This window comes from Erythrolamprus reginae, chromosome 1 (assembly GCF_031021105.1).
Source record: "Erythrolamprus reginae isolate rEryReg1 chromosome 1, rEryReg1.hap1, whole genome shotgun sequence".
Taxonomy (NCBI): domain Eukaryota; kingdom Metazoa; phylum Chordata; class Lepidosauria; order Squamata; family Dipsadidae; genus Erythrolamprus; species Erythrolamprus reginae.
Window position 1 is genome coordinate 229,714,294 of NC_091950.1, and position 19,630 is coordinate 229,733,923.

At 46.2% G+C, this 19,630-nt stretch overlaps 1 protein-coding gene across 1 annotated transcript in view; it reads right to left on the bottom strand.

The window, feature by feature from the left end:
* Positions 1 to 2,787: 2,787 nt before the first annotated feature.
* LOC139156612 (cytochrome P450 2K6-like) overlaps positions 2,788 to 19,630 on the bottom strand; it is a 28,591-nt gene continuing 11,748 nt past the window's right edge. Inside the window, exons 6-9 of the mRNA XM_070732466.1 lie at positions 19,032 to 19,176; positions 11,458 to 11,642; positions 3,751 to 3,892; positions 2,788 to 3,147 (exon numbers count right to left, since the gene is read on the bottom strand). Coding sequence (XP_070588567.1) covers positions 2,960 to 3,147; positions 3,751 to 3,892; positions 11,458 to 11,642; positions 19,032 to 19,176 — 660 coding nt within the window. The 3' untranslated portion in view covers positions 2,788 to 2,959. The remainder of the gene's footprint in view (positions 3,148 to 3,750; positions 3,893 to 11,457; positions 11,643 to 19,031; positions 19,177 to 19,630) is intronic.

The following is a 19,630-nucleotide window of genomic DNA, read 5'->3' on the forward strand; positions in this document are numbered from 1 at the left end:
GAGAAGGTGGTGGCACTCCAGCTCCAGCGGTCCTTGGAAGAAGCCGATTATCTAGGTCCCCAGCAGTCGGGCTTCAGGCCCGGTTACAGCACGGAAACCGCTTTGGTCGCGTTGATGGATGATCTCTGGCGGGCCCGGGACAGGGGTTTATCCTCTGTCCTGGTGCTCCTCGACCTCTCAGCGGCTTTCGATACCATCGACCATGGTATCCTTCTGCACCGGTTGGAGGGGTTGGGGGTGGGAGGCACTGTGCTTCAGTGGTTCTCCTCCTACCTCTCTGGCCGGTCGCAGTCGGTGTTAGTGGGGGGTCAGAGGTCGACTCCGAGGTCTCTCCCTTGTGGGGTGCCTCAGGGGTCGGTCCTCTCCCCCTTGCTATTTAACATCTACATGAAACCGCTGGGTGAGATCATCCAAGGACATGGGGTGAGGTATCATCAATATGCCGATGATACCCAGCTTTACATCTCCACCCCATGCCCAGTCAACGAAGCGGCGGAAGTGATGTGCCGGTGCCTGGAGGCTGTTGGGGCCTGGATGGGTGTCAACAGACTCAAACTCAACCCGGATAAGACGGAGTGGCTGTGGGTTTTGCCTCCCAAGGACAATCCCATCTGTCCGTCCATTACCCTGGGGGGGGAATCATTGACCCCCTCAGAGAGGGTCCGCAACTTGGGCGTCCTCCTCGATCCACAGCTGACATTAGAGAACCATCTTTCGGCTGTGGCGAGGGGGGCGTTTGCCCAGGTTTGCCTGGTGCACCAGTTGCGGCCCTATCTGGACCGGGACTCATTACTCACAGTCACTCATGCCCTCATCACCTCGAGGTTCGACTACTGTAATGCTCTCTACATGGGGCTACCTTTGAAAAGTGTTCGGAAACTTCAGATCGTGCAGAATGCAGCTGCGAGAGCAGTCATGGGCTTACCCAGGTATGCCCATGTTTCACCATCACTCCGCAGTCTGCATTGGCTGCCGATCAGTTTCCGGTCACAATTCAAAGTGTTGGTTATGACCTTTAAAGCCCTTCATGGCACTGGACCAGAATATCTCCGAGACCGCCTTCTGCCGCACGAATCCCAGCGACCGATTAGGTCCCACAGAGTGGGCCTCCTCCGGGTCCCGTCAACTAAACAATGCCGGTTGGCGGGCCCCAGGGGGAGAGCCTTCTCTGTGGCGGCCCCGGCCCTCTGGAACCAACTCCCCCCGGAGATCAGAACTGCCCCTACTCTTCCTGCCTTCCGTAAACTCCTTAAAACCCACCTTTGCCGTCGGGCATGGGGAAACTAAACATCTCCCCCTGGGCACGTTGAAGTTATATATGGTATGCCTGTATGTGTGTATGTTAGTATTGGGGATTTTCTTAAACTTATAATATTTTAATTAATTGGATTGTATTGGATTGTTTTTCACTTGTTGTGAGCCGCCCCGAGTCTTCGGAGAGGGGCGGCATACAAATCCAAATAATAAATAAATAAATAAAATGAGTAACTGGGGGTGGGATATGGGATATTTGGGAGGGGAAGTTTCTGGAAGGTCCTGGTAAGTTTCGCTTTCCCAGCAAAGGCCAGGATAACTTTTGATTTCCTGGAAAGGAGGTGAGAAGAAAGTCCGTTAGAAGATGCATTCCATAAGTATGACGTGGGGGTGAAGATGCACCCAACTGACAAAAATTGACAATGGGAATTGGCTATTTCCCAAAGGGGGGCAAGTGGGATTTTTTGATATGAGCTTTTTCTTTAGTCTTTGCACGTTTCTCTTTAGTCTTTGCTTTGCTCTTGATGCTTTCAATACTGATTTGAGTAAAAATCACTTTTCAAGTTCAAAATGGACTCTGAGTTTTATTTTTCTTAAATTCCGATGAAGCTACCTGACATTGTGTTTCACTCTCCCTAAGTTCCAAAGGCTTCCCTGGAGCTGGTGGAGGGTAAAAATGCCCTACCCCATGCCCCCGGAGACTCTCTGGAAACCAAAAATGCTCTTCCAGAGCCTCTGTGTGAGCCAAAAATCAGCTGGCCAGCATACACGTGCACATTGGAGCTGAATTAGGGCAACTGATCATGTGCCAGCAGATATGGCTCTGCGTGCCACCTGTGACACCCATGCCATAGGTTTGCCGTCACTGGCTTATAGTATACATGAATTTTCATTTGAGGGGTTCATTTTTGCAAACGACTCTACAGAATTGTGGAGCCACTGAACCATCTCTATTTTTTTTGCCTCCCCCCCCCCTTTTCCCTTTTTCTTTTTTTTCTTTTGTGTCCCTTTTTTCCCTTTGCTTCAACTTTTGGTTTTATTTCCATGGACATCTTAATTATATCAGTTTCCACTATTTCTCCCCAGTTTGATTGTAAGGGTACATCTTGTTCAGACCAAACCTCATTGCAATGCATTTTCTGTATATATGGACAGGGTTGAGCAACAATTCTATTTCAGATGGGGTTTTTCCATTCAGTTTCAGATCATCCTTGTAAAGGAGGTGGGATATTCTAGCAGATGTTTTTCATGTTTGATAGCCATGGTTTGAGTCATTCAGTGGTGTTGACAGAGGAATCAGTGCAATAACAAACAATACCAGTCATGGTCTCCTTGAAAAACTTCCATCTAGATATTTACCTCTTCCAATGTATCACCTTTGACCAGCTACTGTGTTTTCCATTGTTTCACCAATCTTTGCACAAAGCTTCTGATGTTTTTATTGATTCCTGTTATTGTTCCACTGTTATTATTAGCTATTGCTTATTATATGCAGGGAATGTCACAAGAATTGAAATCCATTTTTAAACTAGCTTTTATCTCAATTCCATTTTTATTGTGCTTTGCAAAACAGCATGTAAGCTTGAAAATGTATGAATAATCATAACATATTTCCACCAAGTGACAGGTTAGAAGAGAAGATTTAAAAATTCACAAGAACACATATGGAAATGAAGGAATCTAGAAACTAAAATTATGATTCATGTTATGAACGAGGCAGAGCACACAATTTATAAGGCATAGGAGGAGCTGTAAACCCAATTGCTGGTGTCATGTCCAGGTCTTCTTTTGATATTCCAGGGGGTGGCTGGAAAGTGAATCTCTGTAGGAGGCTGATAAAGAACAAAAAGAGCTCCATTTTGGCAAGAGTTTCACCTAAGCAGATTCTCCGACCTGTAACCAATGAAGAAAAATGGGGAAACTGGTTTCAGTGGTTCTTCAATAGCATTTTGCAGTTCCTGCCATTAAATTTATTTATTTATTCGATTTTTATGCCACCCTTCTCCTTAGACTCAGGGCGACTTACAACATGTTAGCAATAGCACTTTTTACAGAGCCAGCATATTGCCCCCACAATCTGGGTCCTCATTTTACCCACCTCGGTAGGATGGAAGCCTGAGTCAACCTTAAGCCAGTGATGAGATTTGAACCACTGACCTACAGATCTACAGTCAGCTTCAGTGGCTTGCAGTACAGCACTCTACCTGCTGCGCCACCCCGGCTCAGAGATGAAAAATCATATGCATGAAATTAACTAATGCAAAATTTTACAATAGAGATTAATTGTATAGGTATTGTTGTTGTTTTAAAAAAATTAACCTCCAGTACATTTTTTCTACCCTGAATCCCTGAAAATAGTTTGAGCATCCTATTATAGTTTTTGCCATTTGTAGAATGTTGAGTGGGTTATTCTGGTGATTTCTTTACAAATAATGTAAAAGGAAGAATCTGTTATTGAAACTCTCATTCGCTATATGATATGGTAGAAGTGGTTACCTGCAGAGAAAGGCATGAATGCATCCCTCTTTACAAATTTTCCTTCAGAGTCAAGAAAATGCTCAGGATAGAATTCATGAGGTTTCTCCCACTGAGATTCATCATGGAGCACAGAGGTCAGCAATGGAACGATGTGCGTGTCCTAAAGGTATTAATGAATTATTAAAGAATTAACACTCCTCTTTGATTTATTTGTTAAAAAGCCATTCCAAATACAGTGGTACCTCGGTTCTCAAACGCCTCGGTTTTCATACATTTTGGATTTCAAACAAATTTTTCTGCAAAAATTTGCTTCGGTATCCAAACAAAAATTCGGATACTGAACAGAAAATTTTGTTTACTATCTGAAATGTAAGATCTGAGGGGACGAGGTCAGAGGGAATGGGAGTCGGAATCCTGACACACCCCTCCTGGCCGCCCTCTTAACAGCCTCCCAGTCTCTACCTTGTAACTGCTCCAAGCTGCAGGAAGGGTAGGGCTGGCTGCAACACCGGCAGCTTTGGGGGGCTCCTTTCCTCAGTGGTTCACTTCGGTACCTCCAGGCAGCTGCACCAACTTTTTCCTTCCCGGCGGCGGCGGCTCCGGCGGCTTCCCTACGAGGAGGAGCAGCGTCAGGAACGTCATGTGATGAAGGTAAGCCGCCGGAGCCGTCGCTGCCGGGAAGGAAAAAGTTGGTGCAGCTGCCTGGAGGTACCGAACTGAACCACTGAGGAAAGGAGCCCCCCAAAACTGCCGGTATTGCAGTCAGCCCTACCCTTCCTGCAGCTTGGAGCAGTTACAAGGTAGAGACTGGGAGGCTGTTAAGAGGGCGGCCAGGAGGGGCGTGTCGAGATTCCGACTCCCATTCCATCTCACCCCGTCCCCTCAGATCCTTATCCCATAGGAAATAGAGGAAATACTGTAGATTTAATTGGTTCCCAGCAAGTCAATGGGCTGGGAACCAATTAAATCCATTTCCATTATTTCCTATGGGATAAATTAATTCGGTTCTCAACCAAATCGGTTCTCAACCACACTTCTGGAATGGATTGTGGTTGAGAACCGAGGTACCACTGTACATGGATTTTACAATGTGATGGAAAAGGAATACCTTCCATGTGAATTGTTATGGCCAGATAGATGACTCTATGAATAGCTTTGCAGAGATAGCACTACAATAGACCTGCCAGCTAGGAGTCAGGTTTGGTGGATAGAAAATTTATTTGGAGGAAGGAAAAATTGGGGAATTATCAATGTATGCTCTAGAACAGTGATTTTTCAACCTTTTTTGAGCCGCGGCACATTTTTTATATTTACGAAACCCTGGGGCACATTGAGCGGGGCGGGGGGCTAAAAAAAGTTTGGACAAAAATATTCTCTGTCTCTCCCTTCCTTCCTCTTTCTTTCTCTCTCTCCATCCCTCTTTCTTTCTCTTCCTTCCTTCCTCTTTTTTTGCTCTCTTTCTCTCCCTCCTTACCTCCCTCTATGTCTTTCTTTCTCTCTCCTTCCCTCCCTCTTTCTCTCTCTCTCTTGCTTTCTTTCTCTCTCTTGCTCTCTCTCTCTTGCTCTCTCTCTTGCTTTCTTTCTCTTGTTCTCTCTCTCTCTCTCTTGCTTTTTCTCTCTCTCTCTCTTGCTTTCTTTCTCTTTCTCTCTCTCTTGCTTTCTTTCTCTCTCTGAGCTTCGCGGCACACCTGACCATGTCTCGCGGCACACTAGTGTGCCATGGCACACTGGTTGAAAAACACTGCTCTAGAAGAGCTGCTCCTCCCTAAAAAAAAGCCCTACAATAATTTAATGTCTCAAGGGTAATAGAGTAGCTTCGGAAACAAGGATATATAATAGTAGGCTTTTAATTTAAAGGCAAAAAAGCTTCACCGGATTATGATATCATAGGGTCTCAAACAGTAAAGAATAGTGATTTTTATAAAACAGATATTTTTCTTTAATGAAAGAGTCTTTGACATTAAATAAACTTAATTAGACTAGCATTGGAAGGCTGGCTATTTATAAGTGAGGACAATGATGGTGGATTTTACAAAACAAGGAGTTAAGAATACTATGAGCTTGTGTGCTTGCCTGTGATTATGGAAAGCCAGCTGAGACTAAAAAGTTTTAAATAGAGGAAAAATACAACAGGAAAAAAAAGCCTACTTTGTTCTCATCATAGTAACTGTTAAACTTCTACTTTCTCATGACAGCAACCACAAGAAAAACTGCCAACCTGGAGAAGGATCCTAGAACAAATTTCTGATAAGGGCATTTCCACATATTTATTTTCAAACAGAAACTGTTTGCAAAATTTGGTTTTAAAAATGACTGCGTTTAAAAAGGAATTGGAGGAAAGATTTTCTGGGATTTTAAAAAATCTGAACAACCAAAAGAAAGAAAATTAAGAAAATCTATACCCTGGGTGATCCAAGTAATGCCATAGCTACCCTTTCTCAGTGTCTGGAGCGTGCAGAGGTCTGAATGGGGGACAAAAGGCTTCAGTTGAACTCTGGCAAAATTGAATAGCTATAGAAGCAGAGAACCTCAACATCTGTTTCTTTATCACCCTTAGATCTGGTGTGTGTGTGTGTTGCAGGTAGTTCTGGTACAAAATCAAGAAATTGTCCTTCATTTGTGACTCCTTCTCAAAGAATGGATGGAAATCATGGCTACGAAGGCCTTTGTGCAATTTTGTGCTGTGCCCCAGCTGCCCCCTTATCTGGATTGTGAGGCCCTGTGCATGATCACTCATGCCCTACTTATCTCTTGTTTGGATTACTGCAATGCCTTCTAAATAGGGCTACTTTTGAAAAATGTTTGGAAGCTGCAGCTGGTGCTGAATAGAGCAACATTCACAGCTCTGCCCCCTCCCCCCAACCTGGCACATATAACACTACTGTTGCAGGATCTGCATTAGTTACCAGTTTGCTTCTGGGTCCAATTCAAGCTTCTACTTATTACTTTTAAAACCCTATATGTCAAGTGTCCAGGGTATTTTAGGAATTGTATCAACCCAAAGGAACTAGCGCATTACATTCACACCAGCGGAAGAAGCCTGCTGTGGACCCTGTCTGCTAAGAAATTCCAGCAGGTGAGATCAGAGAGAAGAGCCTTTTCTACTGTGGCCACAACCCTGTGCAACACTCTACCACTAGATGTAAGAACTGGTCACACCTTCTGGAAGGATATTAGAACTCGGTTTTGCTGGTTGACTTGGGGCCTCTGGGAAGGGGACACCCACCACTGAAGGTGGTTTATTTATTAATTAAATTTATATGCTGCTTATCTCCCAGATAGGAAAACAATTGGCAGATTACAGAACTTAAAATAGACAGCAAATAAATACATAAATAAGTCCACAAACATACGTAGTAAATAATAAGATTGATGCATGAGAAAATTATAGATCTATTGAAAAATTATCAAGGAAATGTTAAAATCAAATCAGAGACCAATTAATAGCAGAAGGATATAGTTGCCCTACTTATACTTATCAGAAAAAATTAATATGGATAAAGGCTTATGATATGGAGTAAAATGAAATGTACTGATAATGAATGTGTAATTGATAAAATGTAAATTCAAACTGTTGTTAAACATTTTATCATGTTTGGTGGACATGTAAAAAGGCTAAGAAATGTTGGATCCAAATAGTATATACAATGGTACCTCTACTTAAGAACATAATTCGTTCCATGACCAGGTTCTTAAGTAGAAAAGTTTGTAAGTAGAAGCAATTTTTCCCATAGGAATCAATGTAAAAGCAAATAATGTGTGCAAACCCATTAGGAAAGAAATAAAAGCTCAGAATTTGGGTGGAAGGAGGAGGACAGTCACTGCCCAGAGTGAAGGGAGTGTTTCTTTTATTCCCTCTCCAAGCGCCCAGAGAAAGGAAAATGCTTTGTTCGCTCTGGATTGCCAAAGCCTCCTTGAGCACCACCGAAAGGCTCTTTTGGCCCGAGATGGCTGGGGTTAAAGGGGGACTGGCAAGAAACTGGCTGGGCCTTCGTGCCGCTCTCAAATTTCCTTGGAATTTTTTCTGTGCTCGGGTTCTTAAGTAAAAAATGGTTCTTAAGGAGAGCCAAAAAAATCTTGAATACTCGGTTCTTATCTAGAAAAGTTCTTAAGTAGAGGCGTTTGTAGAGATACCACTGTACTTTGATACAAGTACAGAACTTCCTTTTAAGATTAATGGACAGATAGTTTGGGGGGAGAGAGATTATTTCAATATATTGTATGATCACAGCAGTGAGATTAGAACAGAAATGGAAATATTAGGCATTATACATTTTGGAGGAATGTTTGATGAGTTTGATAGATTTTGCTGAAATTGGAAATTAACCTTTTTGATTAAATAAATTATATTTATATTTATTCTGGACTGAAAACCTCTTATGGACTTTTTCTATAAAAATAAAAAAACCGAACTTGTGAGTTATGTTGTCAATAATTATGCAAGATAGAATACAGAAAGAAGACGAATATGACTCAATTTTAGAGAGAGAGGTTAAAATATATTTGTACTTATAACCGCTATGAAGAATATTAGAAGCCATTTCTTTAATTTTTTTCCTCTTCTTGCATTTTTTGTTTTTTGTGTGATTTCCTTCTTTTCTTTTTACTTTCTCATTGTGTAATAGTTTGTATCAGCTTTACCTTCCTATTTAGAAGTTAAAAATTATACTAAACCTGCCGAGCGGATTTGCGCCAGGGCTGGGAAACGAGACTCCTCGGCGTGGCCACCTTCTTGGATGGACGAGATCTCGCAATTTCTCATGAGATCTCAGCCGGGCCTGGCAGCGTCGCCTCCTGATTACGCTGCCGGGGCGGGGCAGGCCAGCCCTTTATAAGGGGCTGTGCCTGCCCAGGGCCTTCCTTTTTGCCCTGGCATTCAAAGGGCAAACACCCATTGGTGTTTGCTGAAGACTTTGCCTCGAGGTGTGGCCTAGCAGGCCTCACCATGCCAGTGAAAAGCGTGGCCTTCAGGCCTTTTGATTCCTTTGGGAGGCCATTTTGATTCCTTTGGGAGGGGTTTTTTTGTGGGTGGTGGGTGTGGTTTTTTCATTTAGTTTTACAATTTTTTGAATTTCATAGTAATGGCACCCAAGAGGCAGAAGGGCTTGCCTCCCCCTCCTGAGCCGTCCGCTAGGCCATGCAGGGGTTTGTGGCCCTCGGCCAGGGCCTGTTTGGCATCTGAAGATGCCCAGTTCAGGTCCAGGAGGGAGGGGGTTAGGTCCCAGGGCCCACCTACTGGTGACTCTATCTTACCTACTCACTCTTGTCCAGGGTCATCGAGCGGCTGGACAAGTTGGATGCCAGGTGGCGGGCTGATTATTGGCCTGGAGGGGTGCTGCCCCAGGCCCCTGCGGGTTTGGGTAGGCCCCCGAGTGAAGAGGAGTCCCAGTCAGGGCCCAGCATGACCTCTGCTCCAGCGGCGGCGGCGGCTTTAAAGGACCATCTCTTGGAATGCCGGGACCGATGTCGGCAGTGGCAGGTGAGACTGTTGAACAGAGTCACCACACACAGCCCCTCCCCTTGCCTGGGCAGGTGATTTCTCAGGGAGTGTGGCTGCCACTTATGCTGGGGTCAACCCTGCTATTACCTGTAGCCAGGTCTGGGCTGCCCCTGCCCCTATGGTTGCAGCTACCCCTGGTTCGGCTTATGTTACTGCCCCCTCCCATTGTGGTGGGTTCGGGGGGGGGGCTTTATCCGTTAGTGTGCCCGATCCCCTGGCCTCTATCAGGCCTGGGGCCATCCCTTGGGGATTACCTTCTACCCCTTTGGGTTTTCATTTGCATCCCTCAAATCGAGAGTGTATTTGGAAGGGAGAATATGTTGATGTTTTCTCCCTTCTGAATTGCGAGGTGCCCAAAAAGGAAAAGAATGAGGAGGCTAACACTGACCGGCCTAAGAAGGTCAAAGTTGACAGGTGTTTCAGCTCTTGGCTGTATGCCTTTTTAATATATGTTGGTCGTGATTGAGAGGGAGCCCGCTAGGGCTTCTTCTATGCTTAAATATATAGACCTCATTGCCCGAGCTCATTACGAGTATGAGGGCACTGCTTGGTTGTAGTATGATGAGTCTTTTCGTATGAGGGTGGCCTTTGAGCATAGTCTGCCCTGGGAGATGATGGTCCCTGATTTGTGGTTTCATGCCACCCAGCTCTCATGTGCTGGTGGTGGTGAACACACAGATAGCGGCCATTACATGAAGGCCAAACCTGTTACAACTCCTGCTGCCTGCCCTGGGGCAGGGGCAGCGGCGAGGACCCCGCCCCCATGTCACAAATTCAGAGCTAGGGGAACCTGTTTTTTGCCCCTCATGCAAATTCAAGCATGCGTGCGGGAATTGTGGCGGCATACATGCCACCCATGCTTGTCCTAAGCCCAAGGGGCCAAAAAATGGCAAGGACGGTTCAGGCCCGTCCAAACGTCAGCGTTCCCCTCAGGGTAAAGGGCCCCAGTCCGGTTAATCTGGACGTGTTGGAGGCCCTGCTTATGGAATATCACGCACGCAGAAGCGCGGCTGTGCTTTTGCAGGGTTTTGGGGAGGATTTTAGAATCCCTTATGTTGGGCCAAGGAAAGCGTTCATGTCCAGCAACCTTAAGTCAAAGATTCAGAAGGAGGTGGCCGAAGGCAGGGTGTTGGACCCTTTTGTGTCCCATCCTTTCCCTGCCCTCCGGGTTTCACCATTAGGCGTGGTCCCCAAGAAGGCTAGGGGTGAATTTCGTTTGATTTACCACTTGTTCTTCCCCAGGGGTGAATCGGTGAATGATTTCATTCCTGATGATTTCATCCTCGTCAATCTGGTGCAGTACTTAATTTGTCTGTATGGTAGGAAGCCACATTGGTTAATATTAATAATTTTATTTAATTTTTTAAAGTTTTTCCGCTAATATCGACATAAAGATTTTATAGTCCGCATTTAATAGCGAGATTGGCCTGTTTGTTAGAGAATTGGGTGGTGTAGTTATTCCCCATCCCACTATTACTGTTAATAAGCCATGGCTTTATTGTGCCGATGGCGTTCACCTATCAGAACAGGGGAATGCCATCTTTTTACAGGACCTGCAGAAGTCCCTGTGTGAGCTGGTGCAGGTTGAGGGGGGAGTCAGGGGGCCAAGATAGAGTTCTGGCCCCCCTCCTTGGCAAGTTAGTGGTGGAAATTGGGAGGTGGTTAGCAACTTGTCTTCTCCTTTGGACATCTTTGGGAATGATTGGCAGACTCTCTCCAAGAGCTCATGGTGTCATAAGCCGGCCTGAGCGATTGGGGAGAGGTTGCCTCTGGGTCTCGCCCCACCCAATTGCCTGTTTGGGATTGGACGGCGAGACCTCCCACATGTGTGGCATGGCTTGGATACAGGTGAGGGCATGGTCCCCTTCACCTGGATCAGCAAGGAGCTATGCACATAGCTGTCCAGGAATGTTTATTGACATCATTTCTGCCCCAAAATTCTTATTTGACCTCTGCAGGTCCCAGTTTTTGTTGTTTAATTAAATAAAGTTATATTTATTTAATAAAAGTGACCCAATTAAAATCCAGCTTTGTGTCTGCGTTTTTACTCTACTTCCAGCGCAAAGGATTGTGATTTACATTTTAGACATATGGAAATGTTGAACACTAATAATATTTATGACATAGATATCAAACAAATCAAGAGGAAGATCTGATTGGACACAATAAGAAGAAATACACTAACCATCACTGAATGAACAAAGCTGTTATATGAGACTAATCACCTTTGGAATGAAGTAGCCTTTGAAAGTTATATCCACTGTAGTTGCTCGTGCTACATTTGCTGGAACAATATCAGCAAATCTTTGAATTTCATGGATAACTGCATCAGTATAAGGCATTTTTGCTCGATGTTCAATCCTTGGCTGAGCAGATCCAATGATTCTTGAAATTTCTTCATATACTTTATCTATGAAAATAAAACAATTATAAGATGCTTGTTAATGTTTTAATTTTGCATTAAATCTTGGATACATTTAACTGTGAAAGGTAAGTATCTTCTCCAAATTTAATTCCCAGGCAGATATTTGTCGGAATTGTCAGAATTGTTTTTTCTTCAAGCATTGGACAAAATTTATTTTTGCTGGTATGAGTATCTTATGGTGATACAATAATGTTGATGCTTGAGCAGGCCACCTGCTGTTCTCTAAGGTGCATGGGGACTGGGGATGGCACAATTGTCCTTGTGGCACCTCAGGATTTGCTGTGTGGCATTTACTTTCATATGATGGGCATTTATATTCTGTTGATATGCTCATGTGGCCTACCCAAAGCAGCTTGATTTTCATCAGTTCTTTATTCTTGAAGTAGCTCTTTGTTTGTTTGTTTGTTTGTTTGTTTGTTTGTTTGTCAAAACATGCACAAGATAGCAGGTATTGATACAAACATAAACATAAGCAAAATAGGTGCAGGTAAATTAGTAAAAAAAAGAATAAAACTGCAGACTCCCAAAATCACGCAAAAGCATGCCCTGTTCTTACATGATTTCAAAGGCTCTGGAGACCATGCAAGAGCAGGTCCTTATTCTCACATGTCTCCACTGCCTCTAAAACGTTTGTAAGAATGGGCCATGCTTTCAGGGATAGTTCTCAGCTGTTGTTTAAATGTTGGTATGTCATCCAAAACATCATGGTATATCACTTTTGACACGCATTATCAAAGGTTCTTTCTCAATGGCCTAGCTCAATAATGGCAAACCTTTTGGGTGCCAAAAGCCCATATGTGCATGGTATCATGTGCACATGTGTGCCCACACCCATATTTCAATGCCCCCCATGAGCCACATCCCAATGCTCATACATGAGCATTTCCTGGAACCTGAGGAGGGCAAAAACGGCCTCTTCATCCTCCCAGAGGCCCTCTGGAGGCCAGAAGCAACCTGTTTCACGATTTCCAGTAGGCCTGGTCGGCCCTGTTTTTGCCCTCCCTAGGCTCCAGAGGCTTTTTTGGAACTTGGGAAGGGTGAAAATGCCCTCCCAGAGCACCCGTACAAGCCAAAGCACTGATGTACAGTGGAGCTGAGCTAGGGCAACAGTTCACATGCTGGCAGATATGGCTCCGCATGGCACCTGGGGCACATATGCCATAGGTTTACCATCAAGTGCCTAGCTAAATGAATGTTGGAGGTAACAAACGATGTCCATAGACAACAAAGGAACTTGGGGGAAGGGAGTTCACACTGTTCAACACATTACCCCTTGTCTGACATGAAATTTTAATTTTGTATATGACATGTTTCGTTGCATTATACCTTAGTTTAACAAAATATTGGAATATTGAAATCCAAGCAAATGAAAATAGACTAGACTTGACTAGACTAGACTAGACTAAGGTGACCAGACATCCTGAATTTCATGGGACAGCCCCATTTTTTGTCTATTTGTCCCGCGTCCCACTGGGTTTTTAAAAAGTCCCGCTTTTTAAAAATGTCACGTCTACAGGGGAGGGGGCTCGGCTCCATCAGACCCCACTCCAATCTCCCACCTTTGGGGGCATCCACAGGACCGAGCCAGGGGCTATCGGGCAGCCTCACAACATCCCTCAGCTGCAGAGAACCGGCAAAGCATCCCCTCATCACATCTTGGGGGGGGGGGGAGCCCGGCCAGAGAGAGATTGCAGCACAGAAGAAGTGATCCTGTGTGGTTGGCTGTAAAACCTGGAAGTGCTGCAGTTTCTGCGTGAAACCGGAGGACAAACTAAGAAGAACTAATATACTTGTGGGTATGAATGGAATGATTGGTATGATTGGGTGGGTGGGGGTGGGTGGGGTTATGGTATGGATGAGTTGATTGATAGTAGTGTGAATGATAGATCTGGCCCACCTGACGCTCGGGAGACAGGAGAGGAAGGGGCACCGATCTCTGGGGTGGCGGAGGGTCGGAATATCCCTGTGTTGCTGGGGAGAGGCAGATATGGTGGGGGCCACAGAACTAGCCATTCCAGGGGAACGAGGGACCGTTGCTTAATAAGGGTCCCTTGTTTTGGCTCTGTGAGCCCAATCTTGGGCACTAGTGATGAGTGTAACTCTGGCCCTGGGCTCAGGTTGCTGCTGCTTAATGCCAGGTCGGTGGTAAATAAAGCTCTCCTCATCCGGGATCTGATCCTGGATGAGGAGGCCGGCCTGGCATGTATTACTGAAACCTGGCTGGGCCCAGAGGGAGGTGTTCCCCTCTCTGAAATTTGCCCAGCCAGGTTTCAGATATGGCATCAACCTCGACCTCAGGGAAGGGGGGGAGGAGTGGCTATTATAGCCAGGGAGAGCCTTTGCCTGCGTGGACTCATTGCTCCGGAAATTGCGGGTTGCGAGTCTCTCTTGATGAAGTTGGACTTAGGGGTTCAGGTGGGCTTATTTCTCACGTACCTGCCTCCAAGCTGCGTGTCAAAATCCCTGTTTGTGCTACTCGAGGAGGTAGCCGGGTTGGCGGTGGAGTTCCCCAGACTTATTGTCTTGGGGGACTTCAACCTGCCGTCACTCGGCGAAACCTCTGGGTTGGCACAGGAGTTCATGGCCACCATGACAGCCATGGACCTGACTCAAGTAGTACGGGGTCCGACTCATGAGGGGGGGCACGCACCTGACATGGTATTCCTTTCCAAGCAATTGAGTAATGGTTTGAGACTAAGGGGCTTAGAAGCAGTGCCTTTGTCATGGTCAGACCATTTTCTACTACGGCTTGACTTCCTGGCTCCAATCCTTCCCCGCAGGGAGGCGGAACCAATGAAGATGTTCCGCCCCAGACGCCTGATGGACCCAGAGGGTTTTCAGACGGCGCTTGGGGTTATTCCAGAGGCACTCATCCACAATTCGGCGGAGTCTCTTGCGGAGGCCTGGAATACGGCTGCTGCGGAGGCTCTCGACCGGATTGCGCCTTTGCGACCTCTCCGTGGCGCTAGACCCCGTAGAGCCCCATGGTTCAACGAGGAGCTCCGGGAGTTGAAACGCCAAAAGAGACGTCTAGAGAAGCGATGGAGGAAGAGTAGGTCTGAATCTGATCGAACACTTGTAAGAGCTTTTATTAAGACTTACAAAGTGGCGCTCAAGGCGGCAAGATGCGCGTACCATGCCGCCTTGATTGCATCAGCGGAATCCTGCCCGGCCGCTCTGTTTAGGGTGACCCGCTCCCTTCTTAACCAGGGGGGAGTTGGGGAGCCCTTGCAGAGTAGTGCCGAGGAGTTTAACACGTTTTTCGCTGATAAAGTCGCTCAGATCCGGGCCGATCTCGACTCCAATTGTAAAACAGAGTCGACTGACAATGAGTCAGTCGAGGTGACTGGGGCACGTACTTGTCCACCTGTCTGGGAAGAGTTTGATCTGGTGACACCTGATGAAGTGGACAAGGCCATTGGAGCTGTGAGTTCCGCCACCTGTTTACTGGATCCGTGTCCCTCCTGGTTGGTCTCGGCCGGCAGGGAGGTGACACGGAGCTGGGCCCAGGAGATTACCAACGCTTCCTTGGGGAGGGGAGTTTTTCCAACACTCTATAAAGAAGCGCTTGTGCGCCCCCTCCTCAAGAAGCCTTCCCTGGACCCAGCCGTACTTAACAACTATCGTCCAGTCTCCAACCTTCCCTTTATGGGGAAGGTTGTCGAGAAGGTGGTGGCACTCTAGCTCCAGCGGTCCTTGGAAGAAGCCGATTATCTAGGTCCCTAGCAGTCGGGTTTCAGGCCCGGTTACAGCACGGAAACCGCTTTGGTCGCGTTGATGGATGATCTCTGGCGGGCCCGGGACAGGGGTTTATCCTCTGTCCTGGTGCTCCTCGATCTCTCAGCGGCTTTCGATACCATCGACCATGGTATTCTTCTGCGCCGGTTGGAGGGGTTGGGGGTGGGAGGCACTGTGCTTCAGTGGTTCTCCTCCTACCTCTCTGGCCGGTCGCAGTCAGTGTTAGTGGGGGGTCAGAGGTCGACTCCGAGGTCTCTCCCTTGTGGAGTACCTTAGGGGTCGGTCCTCTCCCCCTTGCTATTTAACATCTACATGAAACCGCTGGGTGAGATTATCCAAGGACATGGGGTGAGGTATCATCAATATGCCGATGATACCCAGCTTTACATCTCCACCCCATGCCCAGTCAACGAAGCGGTAGAAGTGATGTGCCGGTGCCTGGAGGCTGTTGGGGCCTGGATGGGTGTCAACAGACTCAAGCTCAACCCGGATAAGACGGAGTGGCTGTGGGTTTTGCCTCCCAAGGACAATCCCATCTGTCCGTCCATTACCCTGGGGGGGGGAATTATTGACCCCGTCAGAGAGGGTCCGCAACTTGGGCGTCCTCCTCGATCCACAGCTCACATTAGAGAACCACCTTTCAGCTGTGGCGAGGGGGGCGTTTGCCCAGGTTCGCCTGGTGCACCAGTTGCGGCCCTATCTGGATCGGGACTCATTGCTCACAGTCACTCATGCCCTCATCACCTCGAGGTTCGACTACTGTAATGCTCTCTACATGGGGCTACCTTTGAAAAGTGTTCGGAAACTTCAGATCGTGCAGAATGCAGCTGCGAGAGCAGTCATGGGCTTACCTAGGTATGCCCATGTTTCACCATCACTCCACAGTCTACATTGGCTGCCGATCAATTTCCGGTCACAATTCAAAGTGTTGGTTATGACCTTTAAAGCCCTTCATGGCATCGGACCAGAATATCTCCGAGACCGCCTTCTGCCGCACGAATCCCAGCGACCGATTAGGTCCCACAGAGTGGGCCTCCTCCAGGTCCCGTCAACTAAACAATGTCGGTTGGCAGGCCCCAGGGGGAGAGCCTTCTCTGTGGCGGCACCGACTCTCTGGAACCAACTCCCCCCCGGAGATCAGAACTGCCCCTATTCTTCCTGCCTTCCGCAAACTCCTCAAAACCCACCTTTGCCGTCAGGCATGGGGAAACTAAACATCTCCCCCTGGGCACGTTGAATTTATATATGGTATGCTTGTGTGTATGTATTTTAGTATATGGGTTTTTTTAAATTTTTCAATATTTTAATTAATTGGATTATGTATTGGATTGCTTTTCACTTGTTGTGAGCCGCCCCGAGTCTTCGGAGAGGGGCGGCATACAAATCCAAATAATAAATAATAAATAATAAATAAGAAGTGGGGTAGGCTGCTGGCTCATCCCTGGAGAGACAGAGATGGAGAGGAAGAGGAGGTGGGAATAAGAGAGGGAGAGAATGTGAGAGAAAAGGATAAAGAGAAAAATGAGAAACTGAGGGAGAGAAAGAACGAGGGAGAGGAAGAGCAAACAAATGAGAGAGAGAAGGGGAGAGAAGGAAAAAGAGTAGAAGAGGGAAGAGAGAGTGAGACCGAAATGGGGGAAAGGTTGAGAGAGAGAGAATGAGAGAGAGAGAAAAGGGAAACAAATGAGAGATCTGTGAGTGGTTGGTCGCCTGCCTCGGGAGTCTTTCTATCTTTTCTCTCCCTTTGCAGCCCAGGAAGGTTTAAGGGAGGGGTGGCAGGCAAGGCTCAGCTGAGTCAAAATGGTAGGAGTAATTTCGGGAGGGGTCACCTTTGCTGTTTGTAGTGATGTTGAGGCTCCCTGCCTCCCCAGCCAGGAATTCTGGCTTCTTGGCCAGCTCTCTCTCTTCCCCCCCTTTCCTCACCCCAGCCTGGGGCACTGGGACCCTGCTGGTAATTTGGGGAGGGGGATGGAAATACCTCCAACCGTGCCCCCATCTCAATTCCTTCCTCCGGCTGAAATAGCTGGGAAGAAAACAGAGACCCCTGCCTCCTGCCCACCCATTCGGTATATCGGTTGCAAATTTGCTGTGGCAGCCTAAGCAGCGTACTATACATGCGTGAGAACTGGACAGACATGTGGCCTATTATAAAAAAAAGAGGGAGACACATACACAAACACACAGAGGGGGAGAGAGGGAGAGAGAAAGAGAGACAGAGACAGCAAGAGCAAGAGAGAGAGAGAGTGAGGGAGAGAGCAAGAGAAAGAGAGCAAGAGAGAGAGAGAGAAAGACAGGGTGAGAGAGAAAGAGAGAGCAAGGGAGTGAGAAAGAGAGAGCGCAAGAGAGTGAGAAAGAGAGAGAGCAAGAGAGAGGGGAGAGAGGAAGAGAGAGGAAGAGCAAGAGACAGAGAGCAAGAGAGAGAGAGAGAGAAAGAGAGAGAAAGAGAGAGAGAAAGAGAGAGAGAAAGAGAAAGAAAAAGGGTGAGAGAAAGAGAGAAATAGAAAGAGAGAGCAAGAGACAGAGAGAGAGACAGAGAGAGAGAAAGAGAGAGATAGCAAGAGAGAAAAAGAGAGAAAGAGAGAGAGAAAGAAAAAGAGAGACAGAGACAGCAAGAGCAAGAGAGAGAGAGGGAGGGAGAGAGCAAGAGAGAGAGATCAAGAGAGAGAAAGAAAGAAAGAGAGAGCAAGAGAGGGCGAGAGAGAAAGAGAGAGACAGAGAGAAAGAGACAGAGAGAAAGCAAGAGAGAGAGAAAGGGAGCAAGACAGAGAGAGAGAAAAAGAGAGAGAGAGATAGCAAGAGAGAAAAAGAGAGAGAGCAAGAGACAGAGAGAAAGAAAGCAAGAGAGAGAGAGCAAGAGAAAGAAAGAGACAGAGAAAGAGAGAAAGAAAGAGAGAAAGAAAAAGAAAAAGGGCGAGAGAAAGAGAAATAGAAAGAGAGAGCAAGAGAGAGCAAGAGTAAGAGAGAGAGAGGGAGGGAGAGAGCAAGAGAGAGAGCAAGAGAGAGAGAGTAAGAGAGAGGGGAGAGAGGAAGAGAGAGAGCAAGAGACAGAAAGAGAGAGAGAGCAAGAGAGAGCAAGAGACAGAGAAAGAGAGAGAAATAGAAAGAGAAAAAGAGAGAGAGCAAGAGACAGAGAGAAAGAAAGCAAGAGAGAGAGAGAAAGAGAGAGAAAAAAAAGGGCAAGAGAAAGAGACAGAGAGAAAGAGAGAAAAAGAGAGAGAGAAAGAGACAGAGAGAGAAAGAGGGAGAAAGAAAGAGAGAAAGGGAGGAAGGAAGAGAGAGAGAAAACAGGAGAGGAAGGAAGAGAGAGAGAAAGGGAGCAAGAGGGAGGGAAAGAGGGAGCGAGAAAGAAAGAATATTTTTTGCTAATTTTTGTTTTGCTAAACTTTTTTTAGCTGCCCCCTTTCCCCCCTCCGCCCGCTCAATGGTGTCCCTCTTTCCCAATCTTAAAATCTGGTCAGTTTAGAGTAGAGTAGAGTAGAGTAGAGTAGAATAGAATAGAATAGAATTTTTTATTGGCCAAGTTTCATTGGACACACAAAGAATGTCTTTGATGCATATGCTCTCAGTCAGCTGGCCATAAGAGAAAATATACATTTGTCATGAGATACAACACTTAATGATTGTCAAAGTGCTTACTCTGAATGTCAGGATATTTCATCATTAGTAGTATGGTCCAGCGCAATGTGGTTGAAGTAGTGTCCATCCCAGCATTAAATAGGTTATTCACAAGACCAATTAGGTTTTCATTATGAAAATACCTTTCTGTTTTGTTTTTCTTCTCCTGCAATATATAAATAATCTATCTAAGCATATTCAGTATATTGACATCAACTAAATAGCAGAAAGCTGGAGAACATTGAACAATAGGAACATCGCCCAGAATTTTGGATTTCATTCTCCAGCTTCCTAAATCAATAAAAGGGATGGTGGAAATTGTAATTTTAAACACCATAAAGTGTTGAGTTTCCTACAATTTGTGATTAAGACATTCACACCCAGTTCTCCGAAATCATTTTATCAATTAGGAGCTGGTCTTTTGTACCTCTACTTCGTCTTTTATTGCCCTTTTGCTTCACTGGCATGATGTCATTTTCTTCTAGGTAGTCCTGAATTCTGTCAGCTATGATACCTGTCAGCAGTTTGAGCATGGTCGGCAAACATGTTATTGGCCTGTAGTTTCCTGGTATGGCTCCTTTCGCTGCATCTTTCTATATTAAATATGTTCTGCGAGTTGT